This window comes from Schistocerca gregaria, chromosome 3 (assembly GCF_023897955.1).
Source record: "Schistocerca gregaria isolate iqSchGreg1 chromosome 3, iqSchGreg1.2, whole genome shotgun sequence".
Classification (NCBI taxonomy): domain Eukaryota; kingdom Metazoa; phylum Arthropoda; class Insecta; order Orthoptera; family Acrididae; genus Schistocerca; species Schistocerca gregaria.
This window is the reverse complement of record NC_064922.1, coordinates 145,181,674-145,208,015: the sequence shown is the minus strand read 5'-3', so window position 1 is coordinate 145,208,015 and position 26,342 is coordinate 145,181,674. Positions and strand designations below refer to the sequence as shown.

General features: G+C 41.0%; 1 protein-coding gene across 2 annotated transcripts in view; it reads left to right on the top strand.

Annotated features, from left to right (window-relative positions):
- The window catches only part of LOC126356366 (G protein-coupled receptor kinase 2), a 152,868-nt gene that overhangs the window by 34,683 nt on the left and 91,843 nt on the right, over positions 1-26,342 (top strand). For both annotated transcript variants that reach the window (XM_050007352.1, XM_050007353.1), the window contains exons 3-4: positions 7,319-7,434; positions 16,695-16,772. In XM_050007352.1, the coding sequence (XP_049863309.1) occupies positions 7,319-7,434; positions 16,695-16,772 (194 nt within the window). The remainder of the gene's footprint in view (positions 1-7,318; positions 7,435-16,694; positions 16,773-26,342) is intronic.

Below are 26,342 nucleotides of genomic sequence, written 5' to 3'. Positions count from 1 at the left end.
GTGTTATGTTAGTTTCTTTCAATTGCAGAAAATTCAAAATTGACAAAATTATCACCATCGTTACTAAAACATTTTGGGCTCTCACTTGGGTACAGAACTTCAAATTTTGTGCCACTTAATAATACTGAAAGAGTCTTTTATTTTGGTGACCATATGCATAATTTGCACAAGGGTAATGACTTGCTCATTTTCTGTATTCAACACCTAACCGCACTCTGTGGTGTTTCAGAGGTAAAATGAGGTTTATAGCAAAGGGTAGGTCAGTTTTCTAGCAATATCTGTTTTATCTCTGCTCATCTATTTTCTTCAACATTGAATTCTGAGTCAAGAGGGAGCTCATTCGAGAAGAGCAAACTTTCTCTTTCTGCATACCTCCATTGTTTGTGTGTGTCAGAGAATGGTCTGCTGAGAACATATTATTCTCTGAGAATATAGTTGTCACACTGGCCTCACTGAGGAAATTATGCCACTTAAGATCGATATTTTCTTCTGAAAATGCCTATTCTAGTCAATATTTATAGCTGGGCTTCCCAAAGTGACTGTCAAGAGATACCCACCTTACTGGGAAAGGGAGTACTGTATTTAAATTGCACTATTTTATAAATAGATTTTGCCATTGTGTCAAAATTCATTACTTTAGATATTGTATCAGTTTGTGGATGACCACTGGGTTCTCCACATTCTCAGTATTGTCTTAGCCAACATCACAAAGTGCTCAGAAACTCCGTATTGTGTCCAGCATGTAATGTTTTCAAATTTCTGTCCCTTAAGAGAACAATGATACAATTACAAGTAGGCTGAAACTTGCCTTACAAATGAAAAGTTTCCTATGAAGATCCCTCTTTTTATCATTTTTGAATGGAAAACTGGGATATGGTTTATTGAGCAGCTAATCTGATTACAGCACAGTACTTTTATTTTTATTTTTTATTAGAAACAGAGCATAGTAGGGATGATGATGATGATTTATGGGTTAGGGCACTAAACAGCAAGGTCATAAGCACACCGGAACATAATAGTGGAAGAGGTAATTTTCTCATAGTAGTGGCTGTGGAGAGTTATTTCAACTGAAACAGTTTATTTTGTACATAAGACATCATCATCATCATCATCTAAGACTGATTATGCCTTTCAGCGTTCAGTCTGGAGCATAGCCCCCTTATAAAATTCCTCCATGATCCCCTATTCAGTGCTAACATTGGTGCCTCTTCTGATGTTAAGCCTATTACTTCAAAATCATTCTTAACCGAATCCAGGTACCTTCTCCTTGGTCTGCCCCGACTCCTCCTACCCTCTACTGCTGAACCCATGAGTCTATTGGGTAATCTTGCTTCTCCCATGCGTGTAACATGACCCCACCATCTAAGCCTGTTCATCCCGACTGCTACATCTATAGAGTTCATTCCCAGTTTTTCTTTGATTTCCTCATTGTGGACACCCTCCTGCCATTGTTCCCATCTGCTAGTACCTGCAATCATCCTAGCTACTTTCATATCCGTAACTTCAACCTTGTTGATAAGGTAACCTGAATCCATCCAGCTTTCGCTCCCATACAACAAAGTTGGTCGAAAGATTGAACGGTGCACAGATAATTTAGTCTTAGTACTGACTTCCTTCTTGCAGAAGAGAGTAGATCGTAGCTGACCGCTCACTGAATTAGCTTTGCTACACCTCGCTTCCAGTTCTTTCACTATATTGCCATCCTGTGAGAATATGCATCCTAAGTACTTGAAACTATCCACCTGTTCTAACTTTGTTCCTCCTATTTGGCACTCAATCCGTTTATATTTCTTTCCCACTGACATTACTTTCGTTTTGGAGATGCTAATCTTCATACCATAGTCCTTACATTTATGATCTAGTTCTGAAGTATTACTTTCCAAACTTTCAATCGAATCTGCCATCACAACCAAGTCATCCGCATATGCAAGATTGCTTATTTTGTGTTCATATAACTTGATCTCACCCAGCCAGTCTATTGTTTTCAACATATGATCCATAAATAATATGAACCACAGTGGAGACAGGTTGCAGCCTTGTCTTACCCCTGAAACCACTCTGAACCATGAACTCAATTTATCGTCAACTCTAACTGCTGCCTGACTATCCATGTAAAGACCTTTAATTGCTTGCAAAAGTTCCTCCTATTCTATAATCTCGTAGAACAGACAGTAACTTCCTCCTAGGAACCCGGTCATATGCCTTTTCTAGATCTATAAAGCATAGATACAGTTCCCTGTTCCACTCATAACACTTTTCCATTATTTGCTGTAAACTAAAGATCTGATCCTGACAACCTCTAAGAGGCCTAAACCCACACTGATTTTCATCCAATTGGTCCTCAACTCATACTCGCATTTTCCTTTCAACAATACCTGAGAAAATTTTACCCGCAATGCTGATTAAAGAGATACCTCTGTAGTTGTTACAGTCTTTTCTGTTTCCATGTTTAGTCTGATGGAACCTGTCCCAACTCCCAAGCCATTTCAATTATCCTGTGTAGCCATTTAAGACCTGACGTTCCACTGTATTTGATGAGTTCTGACTTAATTTCATCCATCCCAGCTGCTTTATTGCACTGCAATCTATTGACCATTTTCTCCACTTCCTCAAATGTGATCCTATTTCCATCATCATTCCTATCCCATTCTACCTCGAAATCTGAAACATTGCTGATCGTATTTTCACCTACATTGAGCAACTCTTCAAAATATTCCCTCTATCTGCCCAAGGCATCCACAGGATTCACCAGCAGTTTTCCTGACCTGTCCAAAATACTTGTCATTTCCTTCTTACCTCCCTTTCGAAGACTGCTAATTACACTCCAGAATGGTTTTCCAGCAGCTTGACCCATAGTCTCCAATCTGTTTCCAAAGTCTTCCCAAGATTTATTCTTGGATGCTGCAATTATCTGTTTGGCTTTGTTTCTTTCTTCAACATGACTTTCTTTGTCTACCTGAGTTCTAGTATGTAGCCATTTTTGATACGCCTTCTTTTTCCTTTTGCAGGCTGCCTTGACTGTGTCATTCCACCAAGCTGTTTGCTTCATCCTACCTTTACACACTACTGTTCCAAGACATTCTTTAGCCACTTCTAGTACTGTGTCCCTGTACCTTGTCCATTCCTTTTCCAATGACTGTAACTGACTACATTCAACTAACTGGTACCTTTCTGAGATTGCTGTTATGTACGTGTGCCTGATTTCCTTATCCTGAAGTTTCTCCACTCTTATCCTCCTACATATGGACCTGACCTCCTGCACTTTCGGCCTCACAATCCCAGTTTCACTGCAGATTAAATAATGATCAGTGTCATCAAAGAATCCCCTGAATACACGTGTGTCCCTCACAGCCTTCCTGAATTCCTGATCTGTTATTATATAGTCAATGACAGATCTGGTTCCCCTGCCTTCCCAAGTATACCGGTAAATGTTCTTATGTTTAAAAAAGGAGTTTGTGATTACTAAGCCCATACTGGCACAGAAATCCAAGAGTTGTTTCCCGTTCCCGTTGGCCTTCATATCCTCTCCAAATTTACCCATAATCTTTTCATACCCTTCTGTTCAATTTCCAATCCTGGTGTTAAAATCACTCATGAGCAGAACACTGTCCTTGTCCTTTACTCTAACAACTATATCACTGAGTGCCTCATAAAAACTATCCATCTTATCTTGATCTGTCCCTTCACAATGCGAATATACTAACACAATCCTAATTTTCTTGCTAGACACTGTCAAATCTATCCACATCAGTCGTTCGTTTACATACCTTACTGCATGCTGGGTTCCATTTCTTTCCTGATGTAAAGCCCTACACCCCATTGTGCTATTCCTGCTTTGACTCCTGTCAGGTAGACCTTGTATTCTCCCACTTCCTCTTCTTTCTCATCCCTTACCAGAATGTCACTAACAGCTAAAACGTTGAGCCCCATCTTACTTGCAGCCTCTGCCAGCTCTACCTTCTTCCCAGGGTAGCCCCCATTGATATTAATAGCTCCCCATCTCATTACCATTTGTTTGCCAGGTCGTACCTTAGGAGTCCCTGGTTTGTCAGTTAGAGGTGGGACTCCATCACCTCCAAAGGTCCGAGGCTTTTTGCTCTGATTGTTGCCCGCATCATATTTAAAATATCGGGGAAGCAGGTTGCTATCTTACTTGCCCCGAGTCCCATTGAGTTTTACCCCTAACGGTTGAGGGACTAACCGGTGGATTTGGTAGTCTTTGCCTTATGAGCACAAAGGTGACCACGACTCTGAATATGTCCGAGATGCCCAGCCTTATTCCAAAGTAACTGGTATCCCGACTGTCGGGACCACTTACTTGGCCACTCATACATTGCCCGTGGTTCATGAACTAGGGCATGACTACAGGAACCCACACCATGACAGCAACAGCTAAAAAATTATATTGTTAATATGAGGGCTATCCACAAAGTACATTACGTTTTGGAATTAAAAATAAATAAAGTATTGGAATTTTTTTATTATATACAGATGAAAGCCACACTTAAAAACTACTTTTCTACATAGTTGCCATTTAAATTAAGGCACTTATTGTAGGGATGGACGAGCTTGGAAATTCCTTCGTCATAAAATTCAGCCGCATGCGCCTTCAACCATGTGGTTACCTCTTCTCGAAGCTGTTTGTCGTCATCAAAAAGCTACATAGCCAACCAATTCTTCATTGCTGGGAATAAGTGGAAGTCGCTCGGTGCCACGTCGAGACTGTACGGCGTATGAGGAAACAACTCCCACTTAAAAGATTCAAGAACTTCACGAGTGGCATTTGCCGTGTGGGCCCGGGCGTTGTCGTGAATCAGCAAGATCTTTGAGCCCAACTTTCCCCTGCACTTGTTTTGTATTGCTCTTCTGAGGTTGTGCAGAGTTTAGCAATACCTTTGAAAGTGTATTGTAGTGCCTCTTTCCAGGAACTCCACAAAAACACACCTTTTCTGTCCCAAAAGACAGTCGCCACGTGGTTGAAGGCACAGGCGGCCGAATTTGACGATGAAGGAATTTCCAAGCTTGTCCATCACTACGATAAGTGCCTTAATTTAAATGGCAACTATGTAGAAAAGTAGTATTTAAGTGTCGCTTTCATCTGTATATCATAAAAAAATTTCTAATAATTTATTTATTTTTAATTCCAAAACATAATGTACTTTGTGGATAGCCCTTGTATTTAACATCTTTAACCTGGTTTTTCACTACAAAAAGGTTTTATGAATTGATTGGATTCACAGTGAAGACTGGTAATTGGGGGCATTGTTGTAGAAGCTAATATTGGCAAACGTTTATCCCAAGTTTGATACCATAAACCATAAAGTTCCCTGTGATGGAAAATTATGAAAATGAATGAACCTTTGTTAAGGAATTGCTTGCAGTATATGTGGCAAACAATAATGGTAAAACAATGACAGGTGCCATAAAAGAGAAAGTTACGTTACTTACTGAGGATTGTTTGCAGACATGTCTTCATAGAAGCATAAAATAATAAAAGTATTCCTATAATACATGCGTGTTCCGGCAGACATGGAACCATATGGTGTGAAACCTATAGTGTTCTCAATAAAGGACTACAAAACAGCTAAAGTGGCTTGAAGAGTTTTCATTCACTGTGAATGCCATCAATTCATAAGGCCTATGTTTCGTTAAAAAATAAAGAGAGAGAGAAAAAAAAAGAAACACTGTTTGAAGTTTCTTCAGTATTAACAGTTAGCACAGTTTCCTAATAAATTTCGTTGTGAGCACACTGGTGGTGGTGGTGGTGGTGGTGGTGGTGGTGGTGGTGGTGGTGGTGCTCCACAATGGCATGGAGACTATAACAAGAAATTCTAAATGATTAATTCTTCTCGGGTTGACAAGCGAGTCAGTGCGTTGTTCTCCAGCAACGTTTCAGCAAGTTTCTTACTTGCCATCTTCAGGCGAAGTCTTCGCCTGAAGATGGCAAGTAAGAAACTTGCTGAAACGTTGCTGGAGAACAACGCATTGACTCGGCTGTCAACCTGAGAAGAATTTATCATCAAGATTCGCCGAGAAAGCCTGCATTCTCATATAAGAAATTCTAAAATCACCAATGTTATTCCTATATCTGCAGAAAGCAGGCTCTTCTTACAAAATCCATTCCACATAGGTAGCTATCAGCAGAAATTGCTGCCTCTATTTTTCTAGGCTCCCATCAGATTTTCCATATTGCAGTCAGAAATCACTCTCTTTGATTTATAGTCAAAACTTTGTTACAGCTACTGTGGAAGATTAACTGCAAGTTGCCTTGAATGAGAATTGAATTTATAGACACTTACAAGGGTTTTGGAGACACCTAGTTTCCAACTCAAACAAAAGATTTTTCACATTGCCAAATAAGGATCAAAAGACAACTTAACCTGGAGTGGAACCTGGAACACTTTGCATAGAACTACTGACATTAAACATTCAGCTATGGAGACCACTGACGAAAATTCCACATATCTTTCCACATCTTTGTAGTTGGAGTCACGAATCATGGCTGTAGAGTTTGGGCTCGTTCTGCCCATCTATGTCATCCGTTCTCTGACAATCAGTGAGCATACAGTAGTGTTCTCAAAACTCTGCTGTGAATGTTGTAGCCAATGCGAGCATTAAATGTGATCGTAGCAGGTTACTTAGTGAATTTTTATTCCATTTGTTGTGAGTTGTCACAGTTGGCAGTGATGGTGTAAGTGACAAACTCTGCACAAGTAAGCAAGAGACATATTTTGCAGTATATGTCAAGCACAGAGCACACACATGTGCCTGCATGAACTGCCATCATTTTTGGATCAGACTATAGTTACTGCACAGTGCGTATATAGTTCATGTGTGTGTATTCCTTGTGCAGAACGTTTTGTATCCAGGTTTATTAAATTTATAAGACCATTTTTCAAGTAATATTAATTTAATATCTTTTCTGTGTGTTCCCAGTAAAAACTGAAAATCTTAAGTTGCATTTTATTTGTATTAGTATTCTACAGGATGTCAGTTCTGATTTATTTCCACTGGCTATTTTTATGCTGTTAAATTTACAATTAAGTATGTGGTTTTGCCACCATCTGTTTCACGCCTGTCACAAATAATGACTAAGATTTCCTATTTATAACTTTTTCTTTGTTGTTTTCATTTCATTTTATAATAAGAACTGCAGCTTCTGAAAAGTTATTGTGTGTGCTGTATTTTTCTTTTTTTGCATTGCGTAGCCACAGTTTTCAAAGTGTCTTTCAGTGTATTTGATGCTTGTCCTATGGTTTTATAACTATTAAGTAGGTCAGTTTAGCTCCCATTCATTATGAATTACCTTGTGTTGCAGATGCACGCTATTCTTACGTTGTAGATCATCAACCAATTGGTCGATTACTATTTCGGCAGTTCTGTGAAAATGAGAAGCAACAATACCACCATTACAATGCTTTTCTTGATGCTGTTGTGAGTATAATCAATTTTTGTCAGTTATTAGTTCATAATGTGTTGTAAATCAGAGCCACAGAAGCAATTTTTCAGAAAATTTATGGAACTGTCAGGTCATTTATAATGTTTATTACGTACTGGTGTACCTAAAAATTGCAGCTTACTTTCTGTAGCAGCCTCTCCTGCCTTATGGCAAATAAGTGTAACAGTGTCTTAAATCTATTCCTTTTTGGTAGTAAATTGTTCTGTAGTTTTGTGCTATAGGAAATGCACTGGCGGACATTAAAATTTTAACAACCAATTCATTGACGTGACAAACAGTCAACTAGTTCCTGGGAGCACAGATATTTTGTTTGCCTGTGGAGTGCAGGACCTTACAGCCCCATCACACTGAGGCAGGAAATGGGATGATGCCTTGAGCACAACAGGCTGTTAGCATCGTGATGTGGCAGTGGTGTGCTGAATGACAACACAGACATACAGCAGTACAGTGGATGTATCTGTGTGTGGAGCCTCAAAAGAGAATGAACGTTGACAATTTGCATTCATCATTGTCATACAGGCTCAGCATCTGGTGTAAATATATGGTACACAACACAATCACTAATTTGCGTAGCTAGTAATTTCTGATATGTTAAGGCTGATGGCTGTGCCCTATCTCAGGGGTCTCTCTAATATTGTCATTCAACAAGATAATGAAAGACCACATGTTGTCCATGCTATTCTGCCTCAATTTGAAATAGAGGGTGTTAGACAGGCCCTGGCCAACATGTTCTTCAGATATGCCACCAATTGAAAACATGCATGGATAATACCCAAATCCAAAGGCATAATTTGCTTGTGGGATTTGGTGGTAGAAACTCTAATTGCTCATTACATAGAGTTATATTTCTGGGTGCGCAGGGCCACTGCCCTCTAACAAGAGAATTTTTCTGCTGTGACGGCCCATTCTTGCATCAAGGCAATGTAATTGCTTGTTGAATAATTCTGACATCATCCACGCTTTTTTGTTTTCACTTCAGTTTGTTGTTAATGCTTTTATATTTTTAAAACACCATGTTTTTTAGACTAGCCAATCATGAATGGTTTAATTTTTTTGGAACCTCCTGCACGTCAGGTGAACTTTACTGTGTTTACCTCCATTGCAGTATTCGCCTTTCAAGGCAAGCATTTTGTTTGGCAATATGCTGGAATACAGACCTGTTTTGTCAATGTTGAATATATCCTTTAGTTTATATTGTTTCAGAAGTTCTTGTAAGCTGCCACTCTGCCTTTCAGGAAAAGATTTGATGTCCACACTCTTTTCTTCACCACATACAGTTTTATACAATACATTATACTGCTTCTTAAATGTATCTATCCACCCATTAGACGCTGTAAGAAATTTGAATGTTCGATGCATGTGCCTCCGGAAACCATTTCTGCGTCATTTCTTCTGACTCTGCATATTTTGAAAAGCTGTAATATTTCATTGTTTTGGAATTTGTCCCACTGTTATTTGCATTTACCAAAATGGAGTTTCTGTTTTTCATGGTAATATTCCCATACTCTGTGTGGTATTCCTATACTCGGTGCTAATGCAACACATGTTTCATGGTGAGCTTCAACTCTATCCATAATTGTTACCTTTTCTTCCATAGAAAGGGTTTTCCTGTCTTTCTTGGCAATACCAGCTTTTTCTATTTTAAAACTGTGACAGAAAGAAACAACTAAAGACACATTTTGATCACTTAACACAAGGCTACAAACACGCTGCAGGATACACACAAACTCTTCGCGAGGCAGTTGTTGAGAGTAGCTGTGAAGATGGAATTCGACTCATTTCAGTCATAGGAACAGGCTTGTCAGCATTGCTAACATTGTACACCTTAGCTAGAAAATGACACTATGTACACTGATACAAACCATAAAGGAAACTTACGTGTATTAGCAAATTACTAATACTGGGAAGTGGATGTTCTCTGAAAATGATCATTATCACAGGGTGAAGTTAACGCCAAAACGATTCCACAATAAAGTAAGGATACTACCTACTGTAGCACACAGTACTGGAATATAAAGCTGGTATAGACGTGAAACAAGTGTATGTTCCTCAAAAGTTGCACATTCCTCAAACTTCTATCGAAACTGTTGCTCCCATCAGCCACCATGCTAGGTAGTGGTTGGCGGCAGGACACAGATCACTATTTGTTCAGACTTTTACCGATTCAGATCTGCTGAGTAGAGCATTCAGGTGTCAAGAAAGTTAGCCATGTAACATATGTAAACTTGAAGGCTAACACAGTGCCTGCATAATTTTATGTCAATCATGCCAGTTTTTTCCTCCATGAACATAGTTTCATAAAACATAAATCGCAGGAAAATTGCTGGTATGTTAATGTAAATACAGCTGCGAATAACATTGCAAACATAGGAAATTTGATGGGAGTGATAAAACATGTCTTAAACCCTGGAAAAACATTGATTCTGCAGACATGAGTTGTACTGTATTGTCATTATTCCATCCTGGATTTTCCAGAGTAGGCACTAAGCTTTATCAATTGCAGCTGGTTGTTACAGTTTGAGTAACTGCCTGTAGGCTGGATGGCGCAACAGCTCATGTGCTGGGTGCACATGGACAGTGGTGGGTAAGTGGGGCACATTCAGTTAGTCAACATTTTGTGCATAATGATACTGACCATTGTGTTTAACCATTACTAAGCAAGAAAGATTGTAACAGGGCATCTTTAACAGAAAAATTCAACCTATGTAATTACATTTTTTTATACTCACAAGTGAAGAAATATTTCTTACCAGACTCCATTATGCCACAAGATTTAGAAAGCTCTTCAGTGCTGGATTGTGAAGCTGCAACTTTTCTTCTATGTTTATCCATGTCATGACAAAAACAAGTTGTTCAGAACAAAATATTGACCCTTAGATTTGATGACAGCAACATTTCTGTGTAACGCTCTTCTGCATGTGTGCAACATGGTATCATCACAACAAATTTGTGCTTCTGTGATACCTTTCCTTGAGCAGGATACAATTTTGTTACTCAATCTCCTGATTCCATTTTCGCAAGTACAGAACCTCGTGTAAATACAAATGGGGAGCTAAATGTTCACTTCATTTACTAGGTAGTGTAGGTCTTGAATCCTGGTATCAAAAGGATCAATCCAAAATTAATCAGCCAATTTTAGAAATGATCTCCACCTGACCATTTCCAATTTTGTTAAAACTTTTGTCGTAGCTGCAGGTGTATCTCAAAGGAAGTTCTGTGAAGCTTTGGCTCAAGATGTGCTGTACTTTTGGCACCAGGGCCATCAGCTTGGAGGTATGCAGCTGATGAGTGTATTATTGTAACTCATCAAACTTGACAACTCTTTGTAAGTTGACTTTTGCAGTAAGAAACCTGTAAAATAGTGTTTCTGCTCAACTTTTGGTGCTAAGTTTAAATATTACACAGACATCATCAATGAGGTAACACATTTTCCACAACTGCTGGCCCAAGAGGGCAAAAAGAAAAGAAAAAAAAAAAAAAAAACCACATGCACACCACCCCAGTTTGAACCATTGATATCTGCAGCCTAAAAGAATTTTATACCACAATGTTTTTGTAATCAAAGGAGGTTATGTTAGACGACATGATAAATATTAACACCCAAGCTAGTTTAGTTATTTAAATATCTGGATCTAGACTGGGTATCAAATTTGACCAATGTTCAGGATCAAAGAGCTCAAAATGGTAGTCAATCAATTTTTCTCTAACTACTTACATTAGAAAGAGCAAATTGTTATCTCCTAGGCATTTGCTTTTGTTTGTTGGTATCTTTTGTTTAAGCGATAATATCTAACTCCAGAAGTATACAACTTTGTCGTGATAAACATGAATTTGATGTAAATGGATCCATGAGAATCAGTGTAAGGCCATATATACTTGCATTGGTCCATGGTAGCTTTGCTGCTATCAATTTAAAGAAACTGGTAGTGGCTGTCATCAAGTTTTCAAGCCTAATCTGCTCTTTACTACAGACTGGACTTTGACTTTTCTTCAGTATTAGATAAAGTTTGCTCGATTTTTCTTTAATATTACAGTACTTGTATTGACATCTTACCAAAGTTGATGGAATGGGAGTGTTGGTGATAATATGCCGTCTTTTCTACATGGTCAACAGAATGAATACATGTTTACTGGGAGGGAGTTGCTTACCTTTGAAGCTAAGTACTGGGTGGTTATAATTATTATGTGTTATAACACGGAAACTAATTACAGCATGAGTACCAAACTCGGTAGCATTAATGTCCAGAATATGGAGTACATGATTTCAGTGCATCACAGCACCACCGTCCAGTTCCAACTATGGCCACCAGTTGCCGTGATCGGTCATTGTGATTCATAGTCTCACACACCTGCACAGTGCACTTGTTGCCAAGTCAACATGAGCTTGGACAAAAGGAGCAGGGCATTATTGGTGAAGCTCTATTATCAAAACAGCAGTAATGTTACAGCTGCACTTCAAGAATATCACTGGTTGAAAGGATTATGGAAGGCTTCTCTTTCTCCACCTGCTGTGCAGAGCATGATGAAGTAGTTGGAATCAACTGAAGAACTGAGCGTCACTCTGGGAAGAGGCCGACGACTGATTGCAACAGATGTGGTTGATGAAATCACTGTTGCTGTGGCAGACAATTCCGTGCGCAAGTCCTGATTGTCAGGCAGTGCACAGGCTGTGTCACAACAGTTGAACATCCTGTGGCACACTGTACAGAAAGTGCTTTGAACCATTCTCAAATGGTATCCGTACAAGATCCACATCACAGCCGATCGTTTCCAAATGCTTGGTTGGCACAATCACTTGATCTCACTGCCGTGATTTCTCGTTGTGAGGCTACCTGAAGGACAGGGTTTACCAGGGGAACATGCACATATGTGCTGATCTGAAGTGCAGCATATCAAGAGAGGTAGCCAGCATACCTACAGATGTGCTTCATTCTGCTCTGCAGAGTGGAATCCTGCACTTTGACTCTTCTGGACCCCTTTTGTAGCAGTAATGGTACTAGTATGTAATGGTATGATGTTCCATAGCAGCACATTAAGTGTTGCAATTGAACTGATTCTGCGTTATTTCTCTTCCCCTATGTCCTTGACATTAATGCTACCAAGTTTGGTCGTCATACGGTAATTAGTTTCAGTGTTATATTCTGTTAAATAGGGAAATTTTAATTATAACCACCGGTGTTATCCTTTAAGCAAAAGATACTAAAAAGCAAAAACAAATGACTAGAGGATAAAAATCTGTTCTTTCTAAAGGTATTAGTTACAAAAATAATTAATTGACCATAATTTTGAAATATTTGATCCTGAACATTGGTGAACTTCGACAATTACATTTGCGAAACCCAGTCTAGCTCAAAATATCTCAAGAGATTTCTTGAATGATAAAATTGCATTAAAAAACACACCATTTTGATTGCATATCATCTTCTATAAAATGTGAAAATTATTAGATTTATTTTGTAAATTAGAACTGTGGGTCATCTCTTTTTTCAAATGTAAATAATACATAACTTCTTTATATACTTTGGTTATATCTTGTAGGTATCCTTTTACGTATGTTTCTTGCTACTAGAACAACAGATACATAGGTATGATTCAGTTACTGTAGATTTTCAATCTGTATGTAAAATAATCACGTACAATCTGTGAAGTTCTGAATATACCAGGGTATTGTGCTATGAAGAAGATATTGCCATCTGGTAAACAAACACTAAGTTAATGTAATATACTTTTTATGCTTAACATAATTGTATACCCAAGATCTTAAGGTTTGTCGTATCCCAAATTTTTTAGACTTCTGAAAATGACAATTGGTCAAAACCAGTGAAGCATAATAAAACATATTTGCAACTGATGACTGAATTCAATCCTAATAAAATATCTCAATAACTAAAGTATGAAAGTTAATGTTTATCTTGTGGTCCAACAAGAACTTTCTTGATAAACAAATCAAATATTGTGACATAAAAATGTTTCATGTTGGAGATGTCAGTGGTTGAAACTAGATGATGCATTGATACATGTGTAGTAGCTAATTGTGAAAAATGTGCTCTCTCATTGACCTCATCAATTTTATATTTGAACTTTGCACCAAAAGTTAGTAGAAACAAATTTGCAGGTTTCTCACTAAAATAGTCAACTTATAAAGAGTTGTCAGAAATGATGATTTATTCGCAATAATAGGCTCATTGGCTAAGTGACCTACAAGCTGATGACCCAGTACCAAAAGTACAGCATACCTTGAGCTACAACTTTACAGAACTTCCTGTGAGTTTTGTCTGTAGTTACAGTAAATTGGGCATGGTGAAGCGAGGACCTCTGATTGAGTTGACATGGAAGAACTCAAAACACTGATGAAGTAACATAATATATTGTTAATAAACCACAAAACCTGTGGCTGGACATAAATGTAATGATAAGACAATAGATAGAAACCTGCTCGGGTAGCCATGCCTGTTAAAGCATCTGAGTCAAGGAGGTGTGCCATCCAGCCTGGATGTGGTTTTTAGGTGGTTTCCCATATCCTACTACTTCAGTACCATACTGATACCAAATTTCCATCTCAGTAACATGATTCAGACACATTTAATAAACTTCCACTCATTTCCAAATGAATAACACTACACACAGACAGTTGGGGTACACACATTCCATCTGGGGGTGGGGATAAATGGGATGACAACAAGAAGTTATCTGGCAACCTCTTACATAAATGTGCCAGATCCATTAATAACCTTGCCGACAGTATTCTGATGTGGGCCAGACGCACAAAGGAAAAGAAGTAGAAAAACAATATGTGGTCCAATAGGGCTACATGCTGGGTAGCCTACTACTTGCCAGATGGACGTATTGCATTCGCCAGCGCTCGGTGGTTCGCAGTGCGAACACACTGGATTACAAGACATACTTAAGAAAGAATGTTGTATGTATTCAGCAGAACTGTAGAAACTGCTAAGAATGCTGCAGAATATTGAGGAAAGTAATTCAGTTCTCTAAGCAAATGTCATCAACAAAATATCTTAGTGAAGAGACCACAGAATGACAAATGAAGAGAAAATCAATTTAAGATTAAACAGTCTGTGTTTTGTGGCAAATCTCTTTAACAAATACTTTCTTTTACTGTCAGGTTCAGTAGATAATGCTTTCAAATGTCTGCAACTAACTTCAACAGTTACATTGGCATGACACTCATTCTGCTAGAAGCAATTTCTGCTATGTAATTTTTAAAATCAAAACATATTATTTGTTGTAAAATGTCAGAAACAATAATTAAAGTGTGTTTATGACAGTTGAGTTAGTCATTTATATTGTTGTTGTGAAATTCAGTTTGAAGACGGGTTTCATGTAGCTCTACAAGCGACTCTACCATTATTTACAAATAACTACTGCAACATACTTCTTTCTGAATCTGCTTGCTGTATTCATCTGTTAGTCTTCCACCATCCCTTCCTCCTTCCTTCCCTCCCCTCACTCCCTTCTTCCTTCCCTCCCCCTCTGTCCACCTCCCTCCCCCTATGTCCACCTCCCTCTCCATCTGGCCACCTCACTCCCCCTCCCCCATCTCAACTCACCTCTCCCTCCCCCATCTCAACTCACCTCTCCCTCCCCCATCTCAACTCACCTCTCCCTCCCCCATCTCAACTCACCTCTCCCTCCCCCTCCCACATCTGAACTCCCTCTCCTACCCCTTCATCTCACCTCTCCCTCCTCTCCCTCCTCTCCCTCCTCTCCCTCCTCCTCTCCCTCCTCCTCTCCCTCCTCCTCTCCCTCCTCCTCCTCTCCCTCCTCCTCCTCCTCTCCCTCCTCCTCCTCCTCTCCCTCCTCCTCCTCCTCTCCCTCCTCCTCCTCCTCTCCCTCCTCCTCCTCCTCCTCTCCCTCCTCCTCCTCCTCCTCTCCCTCCTCCTCCTCCTCCTCTCCCTCCTCCTCCTCCTCCTCTCCCTCCTCCTCCTCCTCCTCCTCTCCCTCCTCCTCCTCCTCCTCCTCTCCCTCCTCCTCCTCCTCCTCCTCTCCCTCCTCCTCCTCCTCCTCCTCTCCCTCCTCCTCCTCCTCCTCCTCTCCCTCCTCCTCCTCCTCCTCCTCTCCCTCCTCCTCCTCCTCCTCCTCTCCCTCCTCCTCCTCCTCCTCCTCTCCCTCCTCCTCCTCCTCCTCCTCTCCCTCCTCCTCCTCCTCCTCCTCTCCCTCCTCCTCCTCCTCCTCTCCCTCCTCCTCCTCCTCCTCTCCCTCCTCCTCCTCCTCTCCCTCCTCCTCCTCCTCTCCCTCCTCCTCCTCCTCTCCCTCCTCCTCCTCCTCTCCCTCCTCCTCCTCCTCTCCCTCCTCCTCCTCCTCTCCCTCCTCCTCCTCCTCTCCCTCCTCCTCCTCCTCTCCCTCCTCCTCCTCCTCTCCCTCCTCCTCCTCCTCTCCCTCCTCCTCCTCCTCTCCCTCCTCCTCCTCCTCTCCCTCCTCCTCCTCCTCTCCGCCCTCTCCCCCACCCCTGACGGGCATAGCGGGCGGGACGGGAGAAGCGTCCCACCCGCTACTGCCCTCCCCCTCCCCCCGCCCTCTCCCTCTCCCTCTCGCCCGCTGCGTCTCTCTCTCCTTCCCTCCCGCCTGCCTTCTCGCCCCTCCCCCCGCCCGCCTGCCTGCCTTCTCCCCCCTCCCCCCGCCCACCTGTACACCTCTGCCCACTCTCCGTCTTGCCCTGCCCCCTCTCCCCCCATCACATCCTTCCCATTCGTCTGTCCATCTTCTCCCTCTCTCCCCTCTCTTTTCAGCTCCTGCCCCCCTCCCTTTGTTTATCTCCTCCTATCAGTGTTCCATGTCCACTTCCTTGCGCCACTCTGTCCAGCTATTCATTGCCCCTCTCTCAAGACAGTCTTAATGCAACATTGTGTCAACATGCAGAGATAAAATATTTGGACAAATAAACAGTTACATTTTTATGTATATAGACTTCATTATAATTGATAGTTTATGAACAAACATAATAATGAGGTGATAATACATTATGGATGTAATATAAAGAATAGTATAATCGAACTTGAGCACTATTGAGCAGTACCAGTGGGTACTCAACAATGAAAATGAGTGTAATTCAGCTATCAAACTTGTATTCATCAGCAGTACAGATGTATGCAATACCTGCCTTTTGCTCTTCTTTTCCCACCACTCTTGGATCTGATCTTTACTTTACAGTAACACTTTTACTTTAGTCAGTTTTACAAAATAAAATATCATACTGTAATAGACGCATTTGTTTTAGGAAAGATACGAGTTGGAATCTGATGAAAAGCGTATGGAGGTTGCGCAGACTATCTATGGCAGATATTTAAATCAAGAGGTGAGATGTTATAATTGTTTGCTTTATGTATTTAATTACTTTATTACTACTAACTATTTTACACCTATGTTGATTTCTCCATAATTTTGGCTTCCAGTTGGCTTTGTACTAGATAAGTGGAAGGTAGTTGAGGATACTCCTGGGAAGTCTGTCAGTGAGTGTCTTATTGTTAAAACAAACTTCTTCAAGGCAAATAACTCTGTTAACGATAGCAACACCTAGGCAATCAGAGATTCATTAATATGTAACTATTTTTCCATTCTTTGTTTCATCCACTGGTCAAAGATAGATTTCAGAACACCTTCACTATTGGGGGATTCAGTGAGCTCAGTTGACAAGCAAGAATGGTAAAAAGCTGTTGGGCTATGCACGACATACTGTACACTCCATATATTTCAGTGTTAATCATTTTGTATGATGGATTGTCGTAATCAAAAATGTGTTGTGTATTAGGCCACTGCAGTGAGAAACTCTGAAACGAAGTGAAAATATAAAATAAAAGGTCGGTAGGTCTCGTCATACTCAGTGGAAGTGTTACCAATGTGTGATTGAATTTGAGTGAAAAGAATGATTGGTTTCCAGAAAATTGGTATGGCATACTATGACATTTCAGCTCGTATAGGGCATGCTGCTATGATAATAATGTAAGAGTGGAACCATTGTGTAAATAAGGGTTTTGCCCAGTGATAAGGATGTACTGAACCATACAATATGACTACAACAGAATATGTCTACAATGTTCTCTGACTGTAACACGGCTTACAGTTTCATCCACTGTTACAACCTCGAGTGACCGGTGAGCGGTGCACAGTGGAGAATGGAGACAGGAAGCTGCCAGGCAGGGGAGCCGGTGGAGGTATCACTAACAGCAGGCAGATAGGACAGATGAACAAGTAGGGGATGACAGATATGGCAAAACAAACAACACAGGAACACTCCAAACAGTGACAGTATGTATCTCATCAAACAAAACTGAAACGGAGTATAGCCAAGATGCACACCGTATTACACCGAGTACCAGACTGTCAGGCTAGTGCTGCATGGTCGCCTAAATACATGATCATGGGAAACACGTTTGGCCACGGACTTCATGTGGTACGGAGAGTGATGGACTCTCACAGCGAGCTTCATGGCACAGGCGTGTGCCAGAGCACAGAGACCCCTAGATGGTATCTAGGTCCATACTTTCTGCTGCAGATTCAACTTCCGCGGCTTCCGACACTGGTCGATGCCATTGTGCTGAGGAGAAACTAACAGCATGTAGGTGTAGACGTGGTCATCAAAGATAGACACATACTTATGTTGATCCATTTTGCCTTCCAGAATGACGAGATCACCAGGGTATGGTACATTCTGCAAACCATAATGTCCCTCCTCTGGTCTTTAGCCTTTAGATGATTGTTGCAGGGTGTTTACTTTCAGATGTTTCATGCTGTACACACCAACAGCCATCTGTCTGATGGAGTATAAAATGTGATTTGTCTGAAAAGGCCACCTGTTGCCCCTCAGTGGTCATCCAGTTGCAGCATTGGCATGCAAATTCCAGTCTTTATCGCTGATAAACAGCAGTCATCTTGTATTCATGAACCAGGCACCTGTTGCGGAGACCCATGCGCAGCAGCATTCACAGAATGATTGTTGAGTAGACACTGTTGCTACTCCCGTAGTTGGTCTCGATGATCAGTTGCTCAACAGTTGCATTTCTATTTTCCTGTACACACCCCCGCAGCTGTTGTTTATGACCACAGTCTATGGCCCGTGGTGCACCCGAGTTGCCTAGGCACAGTTTTGGATAGCACCATTTTGCCATGCGCAGTGTACTAAAACCACAGCCCAAACGCCAATGACAATGCCCTTTTGGAAATCAGATAAAATCACTCTGATTCTGCATTATTAAAATGTCATTGTCATAACTGCACTTTTTACCATCCTCAGGCACACTTTACGTACTCTCCACCGCTAGTGCTGCCACCTGCCATCTGTGAGTCATAATTGTGTGTTGATGTCGAACATAACTGATGGTCTCATTAATGGTACTGAAGCATGTATATCATAGTAAAGAACAATAAGTAGAAAGAAAATTTCAGTACCTGATTGGGTACAGAACATGTGTACAACCCTTTTAGTGTAGACTTCCAACAGTTACAAGTCAGAAAAGCTCCAGGTTTCCTTACCTATCAATTGCAACAGCTGCTATTACAGGGTGTGTACATCTCGGGACAACTGGGAGATCCGGGAAAAACCCGGGAATTTTATCATCCGGGAGAAAACCGGGAAAAACCCGGGAAATTTTTTAGAATTCTGGGAATTTTTCATTGTTTTAGTTTGCAGTGAAATTTTTGTAACTGACTGGTAAGAACCAGTACTCTAACAAAGAATATTACTGTATCTCGCTACTGCAGAATAATACTGCAACAATAAAACAAAAACGAGAGAAAAAAACGAAAATAAAATTTAGGTTGCGAAGGAAATGCACCATATACAACAACAAAACACAGTGCTCATACAAGCGTCTGCCAACAGCAAAATGTGTCAAAAGCCTTTAGGAACACTACGCAATGCTTCATAACAACAAATTGCCTCCGATGAGTGTGGCGTCACAACTGTTTACATTAGATTCGTTTGAGTGGTTGCGAGCGAGCTTATGCACATGTGCAGTTTACTCTCATATGAGTAGTACCACAGTCTAACATAGACTGTGGTAGTACCTTCTCCCACTTCTGGCTACAGAAGTGTGGCAGTTAGCTGTATAAGCAAAAGCAGCAAGCAGCCAGATGCTATCCATAAAAATTTCACTGGTGCACCTAAGCCGTCAGATTCATGTACATGCAACAGCTCAGAACTAGGGGCCGGGGGCAAACCGGGGTATCTGCCTGCAGCGTTTCGTGGGCGGGGGGTCAAAATTCATGTTATTGAGGAAAAACACATTGTTTCACAAAGCGCCTAGCATCCAACATACGTTGGTCTGTTGGTTATTCATATGATTTTGAAACGCATCCCTGTTGGTTTTTGAACATTTTACAACATATTCTAAGTTTATTTCTGAATGAATCATAAGTTGAATTCTGAATGTGTGTATAGTGTATGTCATATATCTGCCAGGGGAATCCCATCACATCTACAAATAGACTTTCCTGCAGACAGAAGGGGACGGGCCTGTACGAGCTGAGCAAAATAAAGCCGAACGGGTGAATGGCAGTCGCTGTTTGTTTATGTGGTTGACTGTGTTTGCGAATAATCAGCATTGTTACACTCCTGGAAATGGAAAAAAGAACACATTGACACCGGTGTGTCAGACCCACCATACTTGCTCCGGACACTGCGAGAGGGCTGTACAAGCAATGATCACATGCACGGCACAGCGGACACACCAGGAACCGCGGTGTTGGCCGTCGAATGGCGCTAGCTGCGCAGCATTTGTGCACCGCCGCCGTCAGTGTCAGCCAGTTTGCCGTGGCATACGGAGCTCCATCGCAGTCTTTAACACTGGTAGCATGCCGCGACAGCGTGGACGTGAACCGTATGTGCAGTTGACGGACTTTGAGCGAGGGCGTATAGTGGGCATGCGGGAGGCCGGGTGGACGTACCGCCGAATTGCTCAACACGTGGGGCGTGCGGTCTCCACAGTACATCGATGTTGTCGCCAGTGGTCGGCGGAAGGTGCACATGCCCGTCGACGTGGGACTGGACCACAGCGACGCACGGATGCACGCCAAGACCGTAGGATCCTACACAGTGCCGTAGGGGACCGCACCGCCACTTCCCAGCAAATTAGGGACACTGTTGCTCCTGGGGTATCGGCGAGGACCATTCGCAACCGTCTCCATGAAGCTGGGCTACGGTCCCGCACACCGTTAGGCCGTCTTCCGCTCACGCCCCAACATCGTGCAGCCCGCCTCCAGTGGTGTCGCGACAGGCGTGAATGGAGGGACGAATGGAGACGTGTCGTCTTCAGCAATGAGAGTCGCTTCTGCCTTGGTGCCAATGATGGTCGTATGCGTGTTTGGGGCCGTGCAGGTGAGCGCCACAATCAGGACTGCATACGACCGAGGCACACAGGGCCAACACCTGGCATCATGGTGTGGGGAGCGATCTCCTACACTGGCCGTACACCTCTGGTGATCGTCGAGGGGACACTGAATAGTGCACGGTACATCCAAACCGTCATCGAACCCATTGTTCTACCATTCCTAGACCGGCAAGGGAACTTGCTCTTCCAACAGACAATGCACGTCCGCATGTATCCCGTGCCACCCGACGTGCTCTAGAAGGTGTAAGTCAACTACCCTGGCCAGCAAGATCTCCGGATCTGTCCCCCATTGAGCATGTTTGGGATTGGATGAAGCGTCGTCTCACGCGGTCTGCACGTCCAGCACGAACGCTGGTCCAACTGAGGCGCCAGGTGGAAATGGCATGGCAAGCCGTTCCACAGGACTACATCCAGCATCTCTACGATCGTCTCCATGGGAGAATAGCAGCCTGCATTGCTGCGAAAGGTGGATATACACTGTACTAGTGCCGAGATTGTGCATGCTCTGTTGCCTGTGTCTATGTGCCTGTGGTTCTGTTAGTGTGATCATGTGATGTATCTGACCTCAGGAATGTGTCAATAAAGTTTCCCCTTCCTGGGACAATGAATTCACGGTGTTCTTATTTCAATTTCCAGGAGTGTATAATTACTAGCGAAATCCATATATTCAAACTACCAGAGTGGAAATAAATGACTGACAGGAATAACAGGTAACAAAGATTATGTATCGTCTTCTCAGAGTATCCAAGGAAATGAAATTTTGACAGAAAATTGTGGCCAGACCACTAAACTACTAAGTGTAGTCCCCAGCTAGCAGCCGCTAAAGTTCTATTCTGGGAGTCGCGCAGAAAATGCGTTGTATGAACACGTAATAACATCTAATCGGAGAATAAATGCGGGATAACTAAAACAGTGATTGTGGCAGGGTTAGTGAAGTTAACCAGAGAATACGTTTTGACACCGACAGGAATAGTTACAGAGTTAGTGATGACAAGATTGTTTGTTAGAACATGGAAGAAGAAGAAGAAAAGGGGACTCTCACAAATTACGGAAGAATATGATGATTCAAAATATGTATAAAGATTTCGTACTACTAATTTTCGACCTCATGCTTCAGAAGTAGAGAGTATGAATAAAGTGTGAAACTATTTCCTAACATAAAACTTTTTGCTTGTAGTATACCTAATAGGCATTTGATATTGGTACTTCGTGAATTATATTCTGTTGTGTTATAAAAATGACCATTTATGCCAAAACAGTCTCGTTTATTTGGTGTGTGTAACAATTGCTGCAATATTAGGCAGGCCTATTTCATTTTATCTGGTAGACAGTGACAAAATACACGTAATCAGATCGAGAAACCACACCAGCCTTGGGTACTATTTGTATTAACAGAGTTTCTAGTATTAAACAATGACATTTAATTTTTTCGTGTTGCAGAATGTTGACGAACTTTGATGAGGTAATAGATTCTTTCCCAGAAAAGAAAGTACGCTATATAAAGCTGTGGCAAGATTAGAGAGGAAAAAAAGCTAGGACTTAAGGATTGAAGAAACGTGTACTGTCTTGCTTGTCTCTTGTTTTTACTTGTTTTAAGTATCCTATATTTAATTTTATGTTAGCTAACAGGCAGCAAAGACTGCAGATTTTCTGAACATTTCTTGTTCTTCCGGTTACAAATAATCCCATCCAGTATTAATTGCGAGATTTTTTTAAAGAGGGGCAGGATGTCAAACTGGCTGACTGGGAGCAGGAGAGGCACCACAGGACATTTCCACTTGCCTGATTATAGTTTGATGGCCCCTTTACAAAATTTTGCACGTTTCAATTCCACAGAGCGAAATACAGAGACGTGCGCTGGAAGAATGCTGTGTGAAGAGGCATGGCACTGCACTTCAGCACACTTTAGACCAAATAACATGTATTACGTTCCCTCGAACATATATGTTTTATGTATCAGACTCTTCTGAAAAATGTGAGCTTCAAAATGAAGATATTTTTGAAAAGTCGATATTTTTTTTAATTTTTGGCTTCCTACCTCAAACACTTGAGGGAGGGGAGTGCCACTATCTAACATTGCCGCGGTCCGTAAATATTGTAGATCTGGACCTGATGCACAGAGCAATCTGAGTTGTAGTGGGAAGGTGGTAGTCTCCACGTGACCCGTGTTTACGTTAAGTGATTTTGCTGTTTCCCCTTCCTTTATTGCTCTCCCATCAAATGAAAACAAAACAGATTTCTGTGGGCGGGAGCTATCAAGTGAATTAAAATACATTCACATAATTACGGAAGGGTAAAATATGTTATTAGTTTCAGATCATATTTTGTTTCCACCTTTCTGACAGTCAAGCGTTAATCGCCTTGCAGAACAGTGAAGTTATTTTTGTCAGTTTGTTAAAGAAATTTGACTTTTATTAATCTTTTCTGCTGAGGCAGTCAATTTATTTGAAATGAAGTTTTTAATTCAGCACTGTTGGCTAGTTTCAACTGTTCGCTGCATTTCAAGTTCACCTATTAATCTTCTAGCATGTATGGCATTATGCCATAATAAAGAATCAAACATGAGATAATACAGTACTGGTACTCCAAGAAAATTTACATCTGAATCTGGACATACGAATGTGCGCTTTAAGCCGAATTATGCATTTTAGTATGGTTCACAAAATTTCCATGTCTTGTTTCTTTTATGACATAATGTAAGATCTTTTAATGTTTTATAAGTACAAATGTATGGACTTCCTGCGTCATTGTGGCTGCGCAATCACGGCGACGCCTGTTATTTGGCGCTCTCTGGCAACTGCTGAAACGGATCTATTTCGAACAGGCCGCGGGAAAATATTCCAAATAGTTGTTTGAAGAGTGTTACTTTGAAAGTAAATTTACTATTTCACAAGATGAATTCTGTGCTCAAATGTCCGATGAATTTCTGAAATCACAGAGCGTTTGACTCTCATTCAAAAATCAGATCTTTGAGGATGACCGTTTAGAATATTTTCGAGCCCAAAAGATCAGACATGTATGTCATTGTTAAAAATTTTACTGGCACATTAGTGTGATCTATCTTAAGGTGTAACTCGCGCAAAAAAGATCAACTTTATGTGTGACAACATAGCTTCTCTTGCAGCTTGTTAATGTTAGAGACCAATATTATATGTGAAAGCTTTTCTTTTTTAGTAGCAACACTATGTATATTAATTTAAACCATTCTTATTTGCGTGTTCGCGGTTCTTAACAATGATGTTGTTAATGGCTGACTACATCACATGTCCTGTGCTCTGAATATCCACTGTCATCGGCTGGTGAGATCACTTGACATGAGCTACAACTGGCTTACAAAAGTGCATCGCAATATCCATTTCAATGCTTTGGAAAGTAACATGCGGTGTTTGGTGGAATTCGAATTTATGCTTTCATAATACGAAAATATTCAGTGTACATGTTGCTGCACAGCAGACACCTTTCCAAAACATGTTTTTTACCCTGAGTTTGGTTTTTGAAAGTGCCAGGAAATTCTACACCGGTGTATAAAACCACTACCATTGAAAGGATTGATAAGTTTAACAGTTCCGAGGAAAAAATGTATTTTCATCCAGGAGGAAGTGTATTTTTAACCGAGAAATCTGGGAAAAATCTTTGAACTTTTTTTTTTTCTCTCCTCGTCCATGTATACACCCTATATTACTAAACATTAATGGAAATCGCTGTTTGATCAATATATTTGTTGCTTCATCTCCCTCTTGACAAAAATCTTTATAGTGTTAGAACTGAGCAATTTGCTGATTTTTGTGCGATTCACACACATTCAACATGCTGTAGGGACCTAAGACTGTCATCTAGGTTCTAAGTAGTGGAGACTAATGTTATTAAAAAGCATCTGTTTTTTAAGCAGAAGACATATGACCCAAGTAAGCATAAATAAAGTTTTTCCCATCATTGCCTATTCACATTGATCAACATCCTCAAATCATAAAAACAATGACAGGTGATCGGTATTGTAGTGGAGGTTTCAGACTGCCTGTTCTCCATGTATTGTGTCTGTGTTTGTGACAGTGTGCCACATCTGTATGGGGTAAGTACCTTGGTCCTGTGGATACATGTGATTAATGTTCTTGTTGATCTATGTCTTGTCTCAGTGCTATCTTTATGGTCAACATGTTTTGCTTTATAATGTGCTAACAGGTTTCAGGTACAAGTAAATTAACTTGAAGCTATCCAGTGATGATGATTGGCTTTAAAGAGATTTAAGATTTATTCATGCTGTTCTTGGTGATTTTGTGATTTGCAGTGTATTCCAAACAGATTATTTCCCAATGAAGCAGTAGTTCTCATGTTCAGGTCTCTGTGTGGCCTTCCAGTGTGTGTGGAGAACTCTTAATTGACAGAGCTTGTTACATAGTAGATTCATTAGTGTCTATCAGTGTGTGTCCTCTTCGTATGTGACAGAACGAGGACAAATTATAGAGGCAAAAAGGCCTTAAGTCACTCTTCTTAAAACTGTCTAATTTTGCACTTGAATTAGAGCTGCAAGTAGAGTGTTTGATCTTAGTTTACAAGTAGGTGTTTTCTTTTGCTTTGTGAACTATTGTACATACATTGTCCCTTCTGGCAGCGAAATCCAATGAACTTCTGCCATCTTGGATTACACTGTAGAATAGAGAAGAGAAGAGAGAAAAATGATACAAGCAACAATTTTGTCTATAACGAACTGTAATGTATGGCTGGAACTGCTGACTAATGTGTATTCCCGATTATAAGAAGAAATTTCTTTCCCAAATACATTTTTTTTAAAAGTAGGGTGTGTTTAAGTTTGGAAATTGAGCTATTGCTGCTGAGGTCAACACATTTGCGCCGTGTAACATATTACTATAGGGATTGTCTTGCATTTAAGAGATGAAGATTTTGACAGTTGAGGTGCCCCGTTTATCCAAACTGCATTTTACAATAATCAAATTTTCAGATTGAAAGCAATAAACAGAAATGATGATAGGCAACCACCCACCTCCAGTTGATTAATATATATATCATATCAGTCGTTCACTCATCAATCAGATGGCAAATAGTTAAACACACACACATATATAAAAAACAAAGATTCTGTAACTTACCAAACGAAAGCATTGGTACGTTGATAGAGACAATAACAAACACAAATTTCAAGCTTTCGCAACCCACGGTTGCTTCATCAGGAAAGAGGGAAGGAGAGGCAAAGACAAAAGGATGTGAGTTTTAAGGGAGAGGGTAAGGAGTCATTCCAATGCCGGGAGCGGAAAGACTTACCTTGGGGGAAAAAGGGACAGGTATATCATGTCTGCTTGTGTCTGTATATGTGCGGATGGATGTGTGTGTGTGTGTGTGTGTGTGTGTGTGTGTGTGTGTGTGTGTGTGTGTGTGTGTGTGTGTGTGTGTGTGTGTGTGTGCGCCCCTTTTTCCCCCCAAGGTAAGTCATTCCGCTCCTGGGATTGGAATGACTCCTTACCCTCTCCCTTACAACCCACATCCTTTAAACTTACCTTAAAGCTTGATATTTGTGTGTGTGTTTG